Source organism: Emys orbicularis, chromosome 2 (genome assembly GCF_028017835.1).
Source record: "Emys orbicularis isolate rEmyOrb1 chromosome 2, rEmyOrb1.hap1, whole genome shotgun sequence".
In the NCBI taxonomy this organism is placed as follows: domain Eukaryota; kingdom Metazoa; phylum Chordata; order Testudines; family Emydidae; genus Emys; species Emys orbicularis.
In genome coordinates this window covers 89763919-89783964 of record NC_088684.1, presented here as the reverse complement: position 1 = coordinate 89783964, position 20046 = coordinate 89763919, and the positions used below count along the sequence as shown (strand labels likewise).

General features: G+C 43.7%; 1 protein-coding gene across 1 annotated transcript in view; it reads right to left on the bottom strand.

The window, feature by feature from the left end:
* Positions 1–12906: 12906 nt before the first annotated feature.
* Positions 12907–20046, bottom strand: part of RALBP1 (ralA binding protein 1) — a 54583-nt gene continuing 47443 nt past the window's right edge. Inside the window, exons 7-10 of the mRNA XM_065399104.1 lie at positions 19384–19491; positions 15713–15834; positions 15144–15267; positions 12907–13173 (exon numbers count right to left, since the gene is read on the bottom strand). Of these exons, the coding sequence (XP_065255176.1) occupies positions 12907–13173; positions 15144–15267; positions 15713–15834; positions 19384–19491 (621 nt within the window). The remainder of the gene's footprint in view (positions 13174–15143; positions 15268–15712; positions 15835–19383; positions 19492–20046) is intronic.

Sequence of the window (20046 nt, the reverse complement as noted above, 5' to 3'; positions counted from 1 at the left end):
GAGGCTCCAGGACTAAGCTCTACCCTTCAGCTCAGGCCAGCAGATTTTCTGCCTCCATCAGTAGAAGAAGTTGACAATTCGGTTTCCCCTCACCATTTTGTTTTAAAACCTTTATTTGCATTAGTTTTCATGCAGTTGTGACTTATAATCCTCTTCCTCCCCCGGAGCGGGTGGTTTCAATCAGCTGGACCTGCCACTGCAGTGCCTCCTTGTCATGTCCTATGTGAGGCTTCATTTACAGGCTCTACCAAGGGTGAATTATACCCTGCCTGTTCCCAACCAGCTGACCCTCCACTGCTAGAGTATAAAGCTCAGAGCTGGACTGGCATGTTGGGTTCCACCGTGGCCCAAGGAGCTGCAACTTTCTGTGGGAGAGTCTGAGGACGAACAGGAATCTATCCAGCCAGCCTTGGAGGTAAGTCCTGGTAAACCCTGAACGGGTCCAGAGTCCTGTCCCTCCAACATTCCGCAGAGACTGAAGTGGGTTCTCAGCTCCCCGGGGAAGGAACCAGGGCTCCTGCACTGCTCCCCTTGATTTTGAAGAAGTGGTGGCTATGAAACCTTTCCTGCAGCTGTTCGTTTAGGAATGGATCTATTTCTCTGGACATGGTACAGACTGGCATGTTGTCTATGCTGGGTATAGGTGCATAGCATGCAACCTTTGCTTTGCTGTGAGTACCACCACCACTTAAGGCTCTGGGTGCAGAGGGTGGATCAGAAGGAAGAGCCTTGTAGAGGAATTGTGACACACATGCTCTTTTTGTCTCTGTCATGCTGAGAATTTTGTTGGCTTGGAGAAAAATTTACCTATGTTTCCTTGGGCACTTCTGCTCCAGACTTTTCCCTCTGCCAGGGAAATAACCCTTCTTGGATACCCCTGGTGTTTGTAGTAACCAGCAAATTGCTATACTGGCTTTAACAGGGAGGACTGAGGTCTCTCTGCCATCTCAGCTACTAGTTTTTATCTAATGTTTCCTTCAATAGCTCCTCACCTGTAAGTTTGGATGCACAAGATACCCATTTAGGATGAATGCGATGGCTATTCGTGGGTATTAAAACATCGCTTCCTTTGGACCACGTTATAACCCACTGATCGTCACATCAAGGGTTTGACCAAGACAGAACCTGAGACATCTCACTCCAAGCAAGGATCGTACCCTTAGATGATGAGCTACTTGTTTGCCAGTAAGCTTTCCATACTAAATATACAAAAATCCTTGTCTGGAAGGCTATACCTGAGGCTGTGCAGTGTATCATCACACTCATGGTCTATGGGGTTTTGGAAGGAAGTCCCCTTCTGAAGGTGTGACTATGTTGGTCACTAATGGAGCTGATGCTGCACCAGCCTAGGCACCCAATATTTATGAAATTTTAACCTTTGGTTTAACCAGATGTCCTCATTTAGATCTTTTGATGCCTCCAAAGGAGGCATTAATGGGAAAACATGTATCTAATAATGCTTGAAAGGGAAGACATTTTATTAATATGAATGAGTTCCTTGCAAGCCACTGGCATCCTGTCCTGGGAAAATTGTGTAGGTGTTGTGTGTGGTGATGGTGTGTTTTGGGATGGTTGGTTGTTTTTTTTTTTTTTTTTTGTGATGCACATGTGGTACTCTGTCTGTTTACACAGAGGAGGTAGAACACTATTCATCCTGTCAGGGGGATCACACAACAGAGGTGGGATATTGGAACCATACCTTCCTTGTGCAAGTAACTTGCCAGATGTCCCTGGGAGCCTGAAAGCTTCCCCGGGGCAGCTAGCACCCAGGTAAATACTGTAGTAGCAACCTGGTACTACTCAGGGCTTTACTGAGTAAGCCAGGATCATTTTAAACATGGGAGGGGATTTCTCACTTACAACTCTGTAATCCCAAGATGGTGCAGCTTCACAGGGAGTGGAATTCTCAAGTGCCTCTGTTCTGGTCACAAATTGCCTGGCTTTGAATGTGGAGCCAGACTGTGGAGTGGGGCAGGGGTGGAGAGAGAGAGACCCTCCCTTTCCCACCATTCAGAGTGTGTGGCAGAGCAAGAGCTCTTGGGCTGAGAAGTTAACGGGCACCATTTCCACTAGGCTACAGCCTGAGGCAGAGCTGCATCGGAGGAACAGGCTTCTCTGCTTGCCCAGACAAGCTTCAGGATGGGGGAAGGGATGTGAGCAACACAGAGCACCTGTGTAGGATAAAAGCCCCAGAAAACACTCAGCAAAGAGCTTTTCATCCCAGTGCAAAGAATTTCTCACCCAGAGGTCAAAACAGATCTGGCTCTGGCTGTAATTTTACCATAGTGGTAAAGATTTGCAAAGATTCAAAATTGTACTGTATCAAGCATTTCCTGTGAGGATATCATCTGTAGCCAGTTATCTCCAATAGCTAGTGCCATGCATCCCTTCATCCGCTGAGTGGGTTTTCCCAAAATGAACCTGCTGAAATTTTTCTGAGAACATAGGACCATGCACTTGATGCAATGTAAAGTTAGGTGTCATTTTCAGATAACATCCAAATGCCCCATTGTAGGCAGGTAGGTACAAACAACATGCTGTAAGCCAATCCAGCTTTCACTCTAGACCCTTGCATACTTGGACCACAAATTTCTGAAATCTCATTGTACACATCCTTTTAGTTCATTTTGACGCCTCTATATTTAAAAAAAAAAGGGGGGGGACGACCCATAAATATGACAAAGGAGATTGGACCAGTGGGCCATCAAATCCAGTGTTCTGTCTAAGACAGTGACCAGCACCATTGCAAGAAATCATGTAGTGAGAAATTATGTTACTTGCATAAGTCACATCCTATTTCCCATTAGGGGTTAGCTTATGATTGAGTCATGAGTGTTTATATCCCTTTCAAAACTAGGGAGTAACCAGAAGTCAAAGCTTCTCCAGTGCAATAGAAATAATGTCCTGGGTAAAGAAGAATCTGCTGCCTTTCAGTACACTTTTCATAAAAGATATAGAAAAGAGGGAAAGGGAGTGTTGAAGATCCCCCTCCTGGTAATCCACTGGCCCAGAAGGCACTTTGGACTTGCTAGATATCCAGAAATCCCAAATTGTACCTGCAGAAAACACTAGACCTCTTGAAGCAGGGTCTCCTTCATTCAGACAGGGAACACCTCCAGGTAACAGCCTGGGCATTGAAAGAGGAGTGCAGTTTAGCATGGATGCTCCATTAACCTCTGATACAGTTTGGTGTCCAGAAAGATTTCAACCAGGATATTTCACTCATTGAGCTGGTCAAATTTACATTTCAGGTTTGAAGAGAAACAAAAAGCTCTTTGGGGCAGTGACTGCCTCTTTGTGCAGTGCCCAGCACAATAAGGCCCTGACCTCTAGACCAGGGATGGACAAACTACGGCCCGCGGGATTGCCAGCCCTGTCAGGGCTTTCAATACGGCCCGCAGGATTGCCATCCCCGTGGCGCAGCGGGCTAAGGCAGGCTCCCTGGCTGCCCTGGCCCCGTGCCACTCCCGGAAGCAGCCAGCACCATGTCCCTGTGGCCCCTAGGAGATTGGGGGGCAGGGGGCTCCATGCGCTGCCCTTGCCTGCAGGCACCACCCCCCCAGAGCTCCCATTGGCTGGGAACTGTGGCCAATGGGAGCTTCGGGGGTGGTACCCACAGGTGAGGACAGCACACCATCTGCCCCACCCCATCCCCAGGAGCCACTGTATGCTGGCCACTTCCGGGAGTGGCGTGGGGCCGGGGCAGGCAGGGAGCCTGCCTTAGCCCCTCTGCGCGCCGCTGCCACCCCGGAGCTGCTTGAGGTAAGTGGTGCCGGGCCGGAGCCCGCACCCCAACCCCCTGCCGCACCCCTCCTGTGCCACAACCCCTTGCCCTAAGCTCCCTCCTGCACACCGCACTCCTCCCACACCCCAACCCCCTGCCCCAGCCCTACATTCATGGCCCTGCATACAATTTCCCCACCCAGATGTGGCCCTCAGGCCAAAAAGTTTGCCAACCCTGCTCTAGATGCTGTTGTGATACAAATATAAGACTAATTCACAAAGATCTGGAGATCTCAGCTACCCTAGAGTTACTCCAGGAAGTTTGGTTGAAGTCCTGCAACCAAGCACCTTACAAATGTGGATGGGTACCAGCCGTAGTGGCACTTTGTAGACAGGACACATCACACCCTCCACTTGGGGCCAAGTTTCACAGAATGACAGCCTGTGGCTGGCCTTCCTAGTCACCATTACTTCCAAAAGGCAAGTTTGGAAAAAATTAGTTCTGGTATCCACACACTAACCACACTGCCTTTGTCATGAGGAAAAGGTGATTCTTACAGTTCTAGAAACCTTCCTGTTCAGGTACATTCCTTGTTCCACAGTTCTTGGGGAAAGAGCTCTCCATTGTTTTGTTCTAATCCTTGAAAGGTTGTGGCATAAATCTCTCAAGCATATGGGTACATTTGCCAGTTCTACCCTGTTCATCTCTTTGTATCCAAAATGCCAAGGCAATAGGGCCTCGAGGTTACTGCAGGCAAGACATAAAAATCCTGCACCAGTTGCCATGCTCGGAATCTAGGCAACTATTCACAGAGGTCCCTAGAGGCACAAGTGTCTAACCCTCACCTGGGGAAGATTTGCAGAGTAAGTTGCCATTCCTGTGCGCAGGTATCCTTTGGGCGGAAGGTGCTAGTGGGTTGGTTCCTACATAATTTCTTAGTTTATAAAGCTCTTGTTTTATATGATGGGAACTTCTATTGCTGACAATTATTTTTCTATAATAATTAAACTCTGCTTATCCTTCCCCTCCCTACTTTAGTGATTCATTGCTTTCTACTTCCCATTTGTAATGAATGAGGAGAGAAGCTGTGTGCGACAATCAGGGTCCAGACACCCCAGAGGGAGAATGGGGGCCTGAACCCCCAAAGAATAAGCAATTGAATCAACTGATTGTATACAGTATTATTGTAATATAAAAGTATATTTTGTATCACATAAAAATTGGGGATATGCTGGTCATGAATATCATTGCCTGATGTATGTACGGGTTGTGTATAAAGAGTTATGTATGTGTTCTGGAAATATGTTTTGGAGGCAGTGGATAAACAAGCCTGGTTTACACAAAGGAATGTGGATTTACATCTCTGCCTTGCTTGATTATGGGCAAAGGACAATGAAAGTACATTTACATATAAGATAAACAAAGTGATTAAGCCAATTTAAAAAGCATTTTGCCCTGAGGCTGAAGAAAGGGGCTTGGTATCTGCACTCAGAAGAGCAAGCAGCAAGGGAGAGAAACTGTGTCTGGATTTATTTTATAAAATACATTTCAATGGTTTTCCTGGACTATAAAAGGAAAGAAAATGAACCCCTTAGTTATCTATCTCTTAGGGGACAAAGGATTCTGTGAAAGGTTGATCCTCCTAGCTGAAGGGCTGGAGTTGCTGGTAGCTTAATACAAGTGAGAAACTTTTTAGGCAAAGATATAGCTTATTAGGATTAAGTTGTAGGCACTAGAAAGCGTGTTATTTTTGTTTTGTTTGTAACCGTATCTGTCTCTGTTACTCTTGCTTAGTCTCAGTTAAATTTATGTTCTTTATTAATTAACTTATGCTTCATTTTACTATAAACCATCTCAGTGCTGTATATTAAGGTGTAGAGTGTGTAATCAGTAAGCTAACAGGCTGGTGTGTATACTGTCGACTTGCTTTCTGTGAGTGTCTAGTGAGAGCGCCTGGACACTGCAGAGAGTCGTCGCTGAGGAACTCGGGAACTAGGGTTCACTGAATGTTACCTGCAAGATACGGTTTAGACTGGCAGAGTCTCAAGGAGTTTGCTGATCAGGTAGACAGACTGGAGTGGCAGGGAGTGGTCACACAGTTTAAGTCCAGCAAAGCTCCCTCGTGCTGAGTCGGAGGAGTAATGCAGTGGCTTATGGTTCTATGGTGTCACATGTGCAGCAGCACCAGAAATTTCTTTCTGTTAGCAGCTTCTCTCCTCATTCGACTCACTCGGGTAATCTGGTAAATGACCAGAATAGACATTGAAAATTTTCTCTAAAGGGAGATTTAGGCATATATTGTTTAAGATTAATTTAATACATTGTATTAGGTTGTCTTAATGCTAATACTCAGTTGCTGGAGCGTTTCTATAGCTGTGGAAGAACTGAGCTGAAAGGCAGAACTTAGTCCTGGAGCCTCCAGCAACAACATTGGACCACCGCTGACTTCCAAGGTTGGGGGCCTTAGCCCATGGGTAATGAATTCCAAGACAAGCTGCTAATAGGAAAAAAAATTTTCCGGTAGCAAAGTTCTCCTTCTGGTGTTAGTAGTTAGTTTGTTTCCTTTTGGGGGTTCCCCCCCAACACTCCCCCCATACTGAGGTATGCCCTGGTCCCCAGGGTTCAAGCTCTGTGAGGACTGTGGAAAATTTATGCCTAAGAGCGAGCCGCACCCTTCCTGTCTGCAATGTCTCGGGGAGAGCCACCAGAAGGAGTGGTGCAGAATTTATAAAGGGTTCCGCCCTAAAACCTTAAAAGACCGGGAGCAAAGGCTCAAGATCCTTCTAATGGAGGCGGCACTCCGGCCACAATCTGACCGGGGTCGGCAGAACCCATGGCCACTTCCAGCATCTCCCATTAGCTTGGAGCAGTGAACCGTGGCCAGTGGGAGCCGCGATCGGCCGGACCTGCGGATGGGGCAGGTAAACAAACCGGCCGGGCCCGCCAGGGGCTTTCCCTACACAAGCAGAGTCCCAAGTCGGGGAAACACTGCCCTAGGCCTGTGCTGTAAGTGCAGCAGTGACTGACCTTACAGAAAACTACCTTCACCTCACACCAGAAAGCATGTGGTAGTCAGCTCTCAGTGGTGGCAGCCTTGATACCTGGACCCAGCCAAAGACAATAATTACAGGGCCTGCCCCTAGCTGTGAACCCAATATGTTGCCTCTGCTTGAGGTGGCAACTTCCACAGAAATCTGACTTCCTCTTAAACAAGCAAAGTGGAGAGTCTGACCTAGTGCCCTCACAGTGGCCTGCTCCTTGATGTCAGGCCTTGCGTAAGGTGTTCAGCCAGTGCTGGCTCACAACCCTAGGCCTTGATGTTACACTGGCAAACCGAAGGCGCTTAGTCTGGGATTGCTCAGGGGCCTGCACAACAGCCCATGCTTTGACATCAGAGTAGCAAACTGGAGTTGCAGAACCAGTCAGATCCCAGATTCCTGTGCCTTGATATAGTACTACAGCAGCAAGGGACAGCTAGAGGGGGCATGGTCCATTGAGGCCCAGGAGATGGGATTGCATCAGCTGTCATTTATTTAAAAGAAATGTCTTTTTAACATCCTGCAACAGGTATGGGGGGCTGAGGAGGAGAGCTCAGTGCTACTACTCTTCCCCTAGCTGGGGGGAGACTTTTCTTCTCCAATGTGGCTTTTCAGGGCATTCCTCCAGCCTTGCATGCAGAGGGTGGGGGCCCTGGTTCAGAGCCTGGGGTCTCAGCTGCTTCTGCCTCTCAGGTGGAAGAATGTTCCTCCTCTGACACAACTACTGCTTCTCTGCCTTATTATACAAGGCCTCCCTGAGCCCTGCTGTTGGCCCTGGGGCAGCTCTTTAGGCCACTCACTCAGCCACATATGGGGGGTGGGTGATAGGGCGGGATCCTAGCTGCTCCCACCCTGCCCCATACAGGGATTGTGCCTTCTGTTGGTGGATTCTGCAACCTCCATTGCAAGCAGTCTGGGTGTGTTCCCTTGCAGGCACTAAGAGCCCTAGTCAGCATTCCACAAGTCAAATTACACCGTTGGCACCTGCACAAATAGCTGGAGACTCCTGTGGCATCATTAGATTTGGTGGGAAGAACCCAGCTTGCCTGTTAGAGGTTGCAGGGGTAAGAGTTAGACAGCTTTCTACTTGCAAACTCATCCCAGTGGAGATGGAAATTGAGCCCCAGAGCTATGGGGCCAGCAATGAACAACTCTTTGATGTTAATGAAGGAACACCATCAGCTGTGCATAGAAGTGATTTAAACTCAGCCCTCAATAGTCCCCCTGGGCTGGATTCAGAAAAGGACTTAAAATGGCAATTAGGCACGTCAGTGCCTAAATCTCAATCAGCCCCACTGCAATTCAGTCACCCAAACCTTGTAGGCAGCTGAAGTCACTTAGCACCTTAACTTTTGCAGTGAGTTTCCAGTTGCACCTGTGATACTGCCTCTTGGCACACACAGTGCAGGCCCACACCAAGCATCCTGATGTCTAAGCCCAGAGCAATGCACAAAGAGAAGCTAAGTGTGCTTGTACTTAAGACACCTGCAGGGCCTGAACTGCTAGGTGTGCTCAGACCTCACCTATCAGCTCAGGCCCCTATAGACAAATGTGCACAAAAAGGCTGCAGTAGGGAAACCACCCTCCTTACTTTTAGCCCACTGCTTAGGTTACCTCAACTGGAATTTGGGAGCTACCCCATTTCACATCCCTGCTGTGTTGAAGGAGAGTGCCCTAGCTCCTGGGCTATAGGCTATTCTGGCATGGGCCTCCCCCATCGCACTATGGATAAATAATTTGAAAAGTCAGCTGTATGTTCTAATCCCCTCCAGTCATTCTAGATACTAGTAACTTGGGTTTGAATAGAGACTGGGAGTGGCTGGGTCATTACACATAGTGAATCTATTTCCCCATGTTCAGTATCCTCACACCTTGCTGTCAACTGTCTAAAATGGGCCATCTTGATTATCACTACAAAAGATTTTCCCCCCCCCTGCTGATAATACCTCATCTTAATTAATTAGCCTCTTACAGGTGGTATGGCTACTTCCACCTTTTCATGTTCTCTGTACGTATATATATTTCTTATTATATGTTCCATTCTATGCATCCGATGAAGTGGGCTGTAGCCTGCGAAAGCTTATGCTCAAATAAAGTTGTTAGTCTCTAATGTGCCACAAGTACTCCTGTTCTTCTCATGCTTGTGTGCTCTCTCTGGCCTAATATTGCACTATCCACTGTGGATAAACGATTTTCTAGGCACCTCGAAGTGAGGCACAGTGAAGCTTAGCATCACCACACAGGTTTCTTTGGTAATCTAGCCCATGGGCTACCTGGGTCTTTGCAGAGCTATTGCTAAGAGTGAAGTAGGCACTGGCTGCTATTTTTCAGACTCCTGACAAGGGCATGAACTGATAAAAGCAGCTGCTTGTTGCTAGATTTGACAAACCACTAACTGCAACTTTCAGGTAGGCAACAGTTCACTGCAAACTGCTATTTCTCAGGGTACAAACACTTTATTGGAAAAAGATTAATTTGCATTAAAAATAGTTGTCTAAAATAGCTCCATACAGTTGCAGAATTTCAATAAATAGGAGGGCAACAGCCTTCAACACTTCCCACTTCAGATACACATAACAGCCTGCTGCTTTACACTGGTTTTCTCCCCCCAATTTATTTAATTTTGTTATAGAGTTACACTGCTGATTACTCACTTGGGTGTGTCATTGTTTCAAAATAAACTCTTAAAAGGCCAGCTAAAAGGCTTGTAAATGGAGTGATTCGACAGAAGCTACTCCAGGCATGTGCTCGTACAGTCAACTAAAGTACTTCATGGTGTGGATACAAGGTTTTAAGTTGGATTGAAGAATAGTTAAGTAGGTGTGGCACGGAGGTGCCACCCTTCTGCAGTATTCAGTTAGAGCTAGCATTAGGAATTTACCAAACAGGTTACCTGTGTAAATGTTTATATGCATAAGATTAGAACAATGGGCCATGTTAAATCTAGTCAACACACACAATAGATTCATTATTGCTGATACAATCAGAGCTCAAGCCATCATGTCCAATTATGACTAGTTATTTATTACATGCATTGTTTGAGTCTGGCCCACAAAGGCAGAACAAAATGAAGTCTGGTTTCAGTAAGTTTAAATTTGCTGGGTCTGGTATTTTGTCTGCTGAATCTGCTAGGGCATAAATCCCCAATAATGCTATTGCATTCCTCATTTGAAGAATACTGCCAGGTATGATCCATAGCCATAGTATGATAGCCTGCTACTACTCTGCCATTTTAATTTGTTAGAGTGGTTGTCTATCCAAGTTTCCCACACAGTAGGCCAGCTAGATATACTAGGTCCTTATACGCTGGTTTCCGTTCTATTTTAAATTACAAACTTCAGTGCATTTTCTCGGACGATCAGGGCAGTTCAGGATTGGGGGCAACACTCTCTTTAATTATACCTCCAGCTGAGCTTTATTGTACAGCCGGGCTTGCTAGTTTTATTGTAAGGCACCTTGGGATGCTCTTCTTATAAGTGAGCTGGGTAGTGTAAAATATCAGACCATTGAAATTACTTTCATAGTTATATTTACTGTCCAATTAAAAATAACCAGCTCTTTTAACTGTACAATGGCTCCTTCAAAGAGATCACTAACTCATTACACGTGTAAGATACATATTAGATCTAGCACTGCTTTCATTAAGGCTTACTTGATCTCAAACAAAGCACAACGGGCCTCTTAGTGTATCCTGTCATTACATAAACTGATGGATGAAAAACCCATCAGCAGTGTTATTAAGAATCAAATCCACAACTCCACACACTAAAAATTCATGCACAATAGCTCCGCTCCTCAGATTTATATTAAAAAAGGGTCTATTATGAATTAGCAACATGGACATAAGCTGCTTTAATTGTTTTTTCAAGAGAATTGAATTTTTCCCCAGAAACTTTTAAACTCAAATTCTTAACATAATATGGATAAACCAAATTACATTATTACAGAAACAAGAGATGAACATTTAATTCTTGTACTTACTTGCAAAGACCTGTGTTCAGTCCTATTGCTACAGGGGCTGGTGACAACCCAAACACCTAAAGCACTGTAGGTGGTGCAGCTGCTTGGTAACTGCAGGAGAAACGGAACCGAGTGCCTGAATTCCACATTTCAAAAAGTAACGCTTTTAGTTCACCTTTTCAGTTACAGCAGTAAAACTAGGCTCTTGAAAACCACAGACCTTTGACTATTTGTTTTGCTTTCCTTTCACTAGATCTAAAAGACTTGAATTTTAGCCTTGAACCAGTTTTTTTCCTCAGCAGAGTTTCATAATAGAAATGCCAGGATAACTGTCCCTAGAGGAGGGCAATCCAAAAAACTGACTTCATAGTTTAATCGGGATGGGTTTGCTACAAAACCAACCCCACACACAATGGAAGGTAGCTGCGCATGCAAAGTGAGCTAGGCTGCTTTCGAAAGATGGACATTTACTGTGAGGTAGATACATTACAAACTATTTTCAAATGGCTGTTGACTTTATTAGCTTGATGAATATGATCCTAACAAAATAAAAGTTAATCAATATTAAGAGATTTGTCTGAAGAACACTGATTAGAAAAATCCATGACAATTTGATAGAAATTAGAGTGAATTTAAACAAAACGTTTAAATATTGCTAGCATATATAAAATGCATGTAACAGACAGGCAAGGGAGAATGCTTTACATGTTTACAATTGCCACCTAATCACATTCTCAATCTTCATAAATTCTATTCTCCAAATTTTAAAAAAATATGAGGCTGTTTTCTATAACATATCAAAGCATTATTTGTACAAAATCAAATCATGGCCCATGATTCACAACAGTGCAATAGATAAAGAATACAACCACATCCAACAGGTGCTGAAAATAAATATCCAGATTCTAGAAACAAGATAGGCTATGAGCACTCTGTGGAGTTGTTTTTAATATTTTTTGAGTTGACTATTTATTGACTAGTCTCATGACCGTCATTTCATTTGACATATATAAATGAGTGCATTTGAAACATAAAAATGGCCCTACTATGCCAATTTTTATGAAGGCCTTTGATTGCTGGTAGCACTAAATAGCTGAGCCAAAAGTAAGTCACAGTTATTGTTACTAAAGAAAAAAATGTCTATTGCTAAACCCTGCTCCCTCCACTGGGCATCTTTCATCAGGCTTATCTGAAAAGCATGACTGGCTTGAATTTCTGTAGCTGGAACAATATATTGCTTGGTTAGACAAAGATAACTTATTCTAAGCTAAGCAAACAACATAACCAATCCCCTTTAATTACTAAAGCATCGGTCACTGAGTTTTAACTGAACTGAGAGTTCAAAACACTTGAAAATGGACCCTTTCTCTGTACTAAGAAAAGGCTGCTGTTATGCACTAGCAGTGTGAATACAGCATATGTGTTACACAAGTATGATGAGGATCACTGGTTTACAAACCAGCAAATAGGTTCACTACATTGCCAAAAGACTTGACTGGCTCTTGATGAACACCTTCCACCACAAAGGGACATACTTAAATAACATCTGTGAGATTTGAATTTATTTTAATACATTTTACAACTGTAAAATGAGGAAGTTATTAGGGCATTTGTTAGGTAAGGATGATCTCCTGCAGTCTCAGACATTTTAGCCAAACAGGAAAGAATTTAAAGCTCTTTTGTATATAATCTGCATCAGAAAGGTATCAAAGGCACAAGCAAGAGTTACCAGGTAAGCAGAAATGACTGTGAATGAGAATGAATAGATTCACAAGGCAAATAATTAATGTTTGTGGATAGGTTTTTGCTTTTTATTGACTGGAAAGAAGAGACCTCCCAATTTTGCTTTGATGAAAACAAATAATTGCTCTGGTTTAAAATAAAACCATTACTGAATTATCTCTAGACACCTGAAGCAAATTGGTCTCCAATAATCTGACACTAGCTGGAAAACTCCTCTGCACCCGCCAACCTTTAATTGCTTTGTCCTCCAAAGTAACCTGAGCCTAATGGGCAGAATCCACTATTATGAAGGAGACAAAAATCTCTAGGTTTTAAAAGACAAGATTCTTTACACAATGTACACAGCCAGCAAAGATTTGTGCAGTTTTAGCCTCTGAATTACAGTAAATTGCACAGTCCTTGCTAAGTCCAGTTGATTTTATGAATACCCAAGGACCCTGATCAAATTGGAGTTTCCTTCCTGTCTTTGCTTGGTGATGGCTTGACTAGCTCCTTGACTGCCTTTGACTGCTCTTTAGCTGCTTTTGTCTCCAGGACACTGTCTCTTTGCTGCTGAGAAACACCCCCACGCTTTTCTGGCTCGTCTTCTTCCTGCACCTGCTGCTCTGATTTTGCTCGCTGCATCTGTAGCAGTCGAAGTTGCACTCGCAGCTCAATGATGGCCTCTCGTTCCTCATGAATCGCTTGGTTCAGATGATTGTTCTTTATCTTTTGAGCAAGGGAAAGAAAAGTATGACAAAAAACAGTAACTTCTGTAGCTACTGAACCATGAATAGAGTATCACACAATGTAACCTTTGCTGCTAACTTGGGAGAGAGACAAGTGTGTGCACGTGTGCATAAATACACACACAGGAATGAACAGAAATGGAGTGCATGAAAAAACTAACCCCACAAGGAACAGAAGATTTATGGTGACAATGGACTAACAGCTGCACCCACCAAAAATACACACTTAGATGAGAAAATGAGCACGCCTGCCCACCCCTCTACAGAAGGGTTCAGAGCTGGTTTAAGATTTTTGTAAACTATATTTTGAGTTAAATACTTAACAATTAGGTTTTGACAGTTCCAATATGGACTGCAAAGAGAGAGACTTTACATTTAAAATAGTTCTGGAGCTGCCTTGCCTCACCTCTCTCCAGCAGGAATTACTATAAAAATGAGATTAGCAGTTTAAAAAACAAATCTACAGGTTGAGAAATACAGTGAAGTGTCTCAGATGTTATTCTTAGAGCTGGGCTACTTTTAATTTTTTGCACCAAGGCAGCTTTAGATGAATTTTTTGGAGTCTGTTCCTAATCAGCTTCTTAAATCGTCCCCATCTTCAATCTGAGTTACAAATATGGCGTATCAACAGCTAACCAAAGTTAGCAGCTAGCTAGTCAGAGCACAGGACTAGAATTCAGGAAACCTAGGATTTATTTATGGCTGTGCCACAGACTTTCTGTATGACTTTGGGCATGTCATTTAACCTTTCTGTGCCTCACCAGTAATAAGAGACCAGTATTTGACAGGGTGTTTGAGAGGTGTTGTTTATTAATAACAGAGAAGTATTTAAGACCCTCAGATGGAAAGCACCATACAGTAGCAGTACAGAGTTTTCTATTGAGAATTGTAAAGGACATTAACCCAGGAGCCTCCTGACAGCACTAGGCACCACCAAGCAAGAGACCAGAATTTATATGCCAAGTGTTGCATCTTACTCCCAGTCATAGGGCGGGAAGAGTGGTGGAGGAAATACAACTCTATCCTCAGAGTGGGAAGAAGGGATTGAAAGGACCTTAGAGCTCTCCTTAGCTGGCTAAGGTAACACTGTTCATAGCCAGGAAAATCACAATGGCACAAGGGAAAGATGACAACGGTTCTTTGGATTGGCCCTTGACAGTGGGGAATTATTCCTCACACTAGGTAAGAGAATTGCTTCAATCGCTCTCTGAAATATCTATATTTAATTTTTGGATACGAATGCTGCTCTTTTAAAATGCTCGTCACCCTCCAGTGAGTAACAATTCCTGAACTGGGCAATGGCCCTCCATGTTTTTTTTTTTAATGAAGAGTCACAATTCAGACACAATGCACAGGTGAAGAGAAAGTCTCAAATGTTTGTAGGGAGGAAAAAACAGACAGATGCATGAAAGAAATGGAAAGGGCTGTGTGGGAAAAAATCTGAGAAGTCCATTCTCCAGGCCCTGCCTCACGTGAAGTCATTTACACCTGTGCAAAGTGGTTGAGAGACTCTACTAAATCATATTTGGTAGCAATTTACACCCACTTTGCACATGGGTAAATGACTGCGCGTGGTGCAGGAGCCTTTGGGAATGAAGTATCAGAGGGGTAGCCGTGTTAGTCTGAATCTGTAAAAAGCAACAGAGGGTCCTGTGGCACCCTTTAAGACTAACAGAAGTCTTAAAGTCTGTTAGTCTTAAAGGTGCCACAGGACCCTCTGTTTCTTGGGAATGAAGTTAGCTTTTAAAAAGAACAGCACTGGTTCATGAGAATTAAATATATTCCAGAGAGAGACTGAGGTAATTCTCTGTTCTCTCTCTCTCTCTCTTACACTGAGAACACTTGCCAAACTGCATGTCAGAGAAATTCTTCCACATGGCTGGGAGTCCACCCCCCAAAAAAGCCAGCATGAAAAGCAAAGGTTATTTTGGTAAAATGCACTTGTCTCGCCTCTAGTTCCTCGTTCTGTCTTTGCAAATCTTCCAAAATAATCTGTAGCTCCTCCTCATCCTCGCTCTCGCTCTCACTCTCAGAAGAATACTCTTCAGTTTCACTTCGACCATGTTGCTGACGACTGAAAGAGTAAAAGAGATCTTAAATTTAAGCCCTGTTCACGTGTAAGTTTGTCAGAAATGCAGGAGGTGAGAAAGTAGCTATTTTCACCTGCCTATCCATTTGAGAGTCTGCAGCAATTTATAAAACTAAAGCGTTTTCTTTCTTGCTTTTTTTTTTTTTTTTTTTAAAGCAAATTCTACTCTTGGTGAAGTAAAGAAAAAAAACAGTTTGTCCCTTAAGACAATGGGATTTTCTTTATGCTTAAGATCTGCACAAGTTACTATGATCTAGAAGAAAATATCCCAAAAGCTGCAACGAGGCAATCTGTAATGTTCATCAGGTTCTAGTCCTTTCCATCAGCATTTTGAACTGCACACTTCTGTTATAGAGAAATACATTCACAGCAGAAATTCTTGTAAGAGTTCTAGCCTGGCTGGGGATCTGAAGTCAGCAGGCTCTCTTACCTTTGAATTTCAGCTATTTCTGCTCGAAGGCGTTCTATCTCCTCCTTCTCAGAGGCAATTTGTCTGCGCAGAAACTGCTCCATCGCCAGTAGCTCTTCCTGTTCTGTCAAGATCTCATTCTCCTGCAATGATCAATTAATTCACCTCATGAGGTCTTGGATTTCTGATCTACAAAAAATACACTACAGTGTTTCTTCTTTCTAATGCTGCATCCTCAGAAGTGACCAGACAACTTTGTTTTCTGGAAACATTTCACGTAATTATGCTGAAAGCACAGTTTTTCCTAGTGTGGATGTACGCAGACAGGCTGGCCAACCTTTCTACTCCTCTGGTCCATCAGCTCTCACAGCTAAGATTAATCTGGGATCAAGTTACGTCTGCTTTGAGATATTCTTACTGAACTGTTGTGCGCTGTGGTTCACCAAATTCCAGCACAAGCCAAATGGTGTGAGGCTGGGATTTCCTGCTCCCTATACTCGATTAGGTGCCAAAGCTCATATCAAAGGGGAACCACTGGGGCCAAGTACAGAAGCAGACAAGTCCTAAATTCACCTTTGAAGATAGAAAGTGGGTGGCAAGAATTATGGCAGAAAAGTGTCATGATGGATGGGGCCAAGAAGACTGGGGAAGAACAGATGAGGTGGGTGGCAGTAAGGCCAAAATGGTGGTCTGGGACAAAGACGACAAAAACGCTGAGTACCTCCCTCACCACTCTCTCCACATGACAAACACCCTAAACATCAATCTCTTTCCTGCCAGGCTTCTTATATGAGCCCAGGCCTTTGTCTCCTTTCACTTGTTCCAGCCTCCCTGCATTAAGAAAAGGTGTTTATTGTTTCAAAGATGTGGAAATTTTAAGTCCTTAACTCTAGCCTGCTTACTTAAAACCAAGGGGTAAAACAAACTTTAAACTTACACTCCTCTGTGTCAATTCCAAAGAGACTAGGAGCAAAGAATGCAGAACTGAGGAAGGAAACACCTCCACTTACTTTTTTTTTTTTTTTTTTAATTATGCTTTTCAAAAATAACACATCTAAAGGGTTTAAGAAGACCACAGAACTTATTTGGCTACCTAGCAAGCATTCTATCCAATAAGACAAGACTAACTTATTACATCAAACCTAATGAGCCTCCTTCAGTGATAAGTTTTTAGTTACCTTGTTGCTGATAACACAGTAAAAATGCAGGCAAGAATGAGATCTGTAGAAAAATGTTACTGAAAAGCTTCCAATTAATTGTATTTGGAAAGAGGAGCAATAGAGTGTGAGACATGAACCAGAGAAGTGAAGGAGAACAACAGTCGAAGTTACTCAAACAGTAAGTGCTTCAGTCTTGACCCTCATTCAGGCATTAGAGAGGAAGAGAGAGAAAACTAACAACTGGAGGGAGGTCTGACCTGACGGGGCTGAAGCCAATGAGAATTGTGTGTAGCTCAACCCCTTTCATGATGAGCATAGTGTATGTCAGACACTGGGGCCCAGATTCACAAAAGGACTTAGGCATTGTGATGCTCAGTGTTGCAATACCTAACTTTTAGCCACTTCACAAAATTACAGGAACAACGCTGTGATTCACAAAGCCTGAGTTAGGCGCCTAGATTCCCTGTACAACGAACAGGAAGATATAGGAGACTTAGGCTGCAATTCACAAAAGCCAGCATGCCAGGCAGGGAACCACCTAAGTTAGCCAATGGGAGATGCAGATGACAGGAGTAGGTCCTAACTCTCGCCGCTCTCAAGGAGATAGGCATCTAAATCCAGGCACCTCTCTCTCAAATGGGAACCCTTCTCCTGGAGTAAGGGTGCTTGGGCGCCTAAGACATTTCTTGGGAAAATGAGTTAGGCACCAGACTAAACCCACTCAAAATGGCCACAAGAGGAGGAGATGGTGGCACCCACCTTATACCCTGGAGCCCAGAGGCACTTGGGATGTGAGAGACCCAGGTACAATTCCCCTCTCTGGCACAGGGGGAGAAAGGATTTGACAGGGGTCTCCCACCTCTCAGCATGCTCTAATCTCTAAGCTATTGGATATTCTGATGTAGGGCTCCTTTAAGAGCTCCTGTGGATAAATAACTAAAGAGTCACTGGGCCAGAGAGTAAGAATGACTCCATAGCCTGGTGGTTAGGGCACCCATCTGAGTATTGAGACACCCAAGTCCCTGCTCCAGTACCTAGTTATTTATCCACAGTGGAACAGCTTCAACAGGAGAGACTGAGGGAGCCCCAGATCAGAATATCCCATAGCTCAGAGCACTCAGAGGTGGGAGACTCCTGTTCAAATCCTTTTCCTCCCTCTCAGCTAGAGGTGGGGGAATTGAACATGGGTCTCCCACATCCCAGGTGAGTGCTCCAACCACCGGGATAAAAGTTATAAGGTGGGTGCTGCTGCTGCCACCTCCTCTAGCCACTTTTTGACTGATGCAATAGGTGGCCTCTGAGCACACCTACCAGGTCAGGCTCCACACACAAGATTGGCAGGAGAACGCCTACCTTTCCCTGGCTTGTGCATCACACTGGGGCTTAGGCAGAAGGTAGGTATCCCAACACCTAGCGGGAGGCAGCAGTGCGCATGCTCAGAGGCAGAAACCTAGGCACAGAGGGAACTTATACTCTGAAAATGTAGACACCAAGTGAGTTTAGGTGCCTTCAGGGTTCAGCGGGAGTTTTGTGGAACCTAAAACTGGGATTTAGGTGCCTAGACACCCAAGTGTGAGGTTTTGACACTTATGTACTTTTGCAAATCTCACTCTGGGTGAGAAAGTAGGTTTTAAACTCTGAATTTCAAGTAGACTGCAAGCATTTGTGCTAGAGTTGAAGTGTTTTCAGGGGAGGATGTCTCCTCTAGCTCTCAGGCTTCAGGTAAGTTAGGAGGATTCAAAGCTCTTTTATAGCATTTAAATTAAATATAGTTGTGATGCATCAATGCGAAGTGCTCAGTTAATCAGTACATTTCTATTGTAATCCACGTTACACTTTCGGTTCAAAACCAGCCTTATATGTCCAGTCTCACCTCAGCTTATCAAGACTTTCAGACACAATTAAAATGAAGGGAAAAAAAAGGGTCTTGATCTTCATCCAATTAGGGAACAGACTGGGAGAAAATAATGGTAGTGCTCTGCAAATTCTTCCCACAACCAAAGCTTCACCTATGGGTGATGCCAAAGTGAGACACCGATCAGACTGTGGAAAACCTCATAATACGATAATCTCTCCTCTCTTTGATTAACAGTGAAACAGTTAACAGGGTTAACTAGACTATATTAAGGAATAGTTGTGGTACTAGATATGAATAATGTTTAAATATGCAATAGAAATATGAACCCTTCACGTGCACAGGATTTTTTAGCACCTGTTACAGTATGTGCCTACTCTGGGCTCAGGATCATTCCAGCAACCAGCCACCTATTCCTTCCCCATTCTTGAACTATCTCACACCTACCATTCATACAATATAGCAGGGCTTCCCATGGTGCAAATACAGAGAATAAGAGAACATTACAGCCTTCTTTAACTGACTAACTTTACTAACAAGCAAAGGTTTCTTTAATAAACCTGAAATATATTTCCTTCTCTTTAGTCATTGGTTCGTATTCCAAAACTTGCTTTGCTGGTATATTAACAGAAGGGTAAGAAGAATAGAAGGAAAATGGGATTAAAAACACCACCCACCTGGGCGAGTAGGATATTAATAACTTCTTCATTTTCATTCATTTCCTCTTTGGAGACATCCTCCTTCGAAAGGCTGGCAATTTCTTGAGCAATCTTTGTTTCACACTCCTGCAGTGACAGAAGTTTGGATTAAAAGGCTACCCGGCCACATCACCACATTATATAATACAATCCTATTTAAGTATCTGTCCAAAGCCTGCATTTATTGTCAGTTATCCCCAGAGAAGATTTCTGTTTTTATTTCAGGTTTTTAAAAACAGTATCCAGAAGTCATTCATCACTTGTCCACCTTTCTGGGACATATGGTAGTTAAATAAGGACAGCTTTTGGATTCACTTGTTCCGGGGAAGCAGTATGTATAGAGCAGACTGTGGATGTTGCAGGGTAGATAATCAATTGGAGTTGTATGTATTGGCTCTTCAGGACATATTGCTTTATGCGCACAAGAGTGATGTGTTTGATGAATACAGATTCTTAAGGCTCAAGGTCAATGTAACCGAAGACTGAAAATCAAAAACTGGACTGAAAGCACAACTCAAAAACAAGGCACTGGGGGGGAAAAAAGTGCAATGGGAAAATTCAAGCCCTTTCCTATTGAACTCCTGTGAGCATTCAGAACTGCAATTTTAAATGGATGTCCTTTGGAAACAAATGGAATAGTAG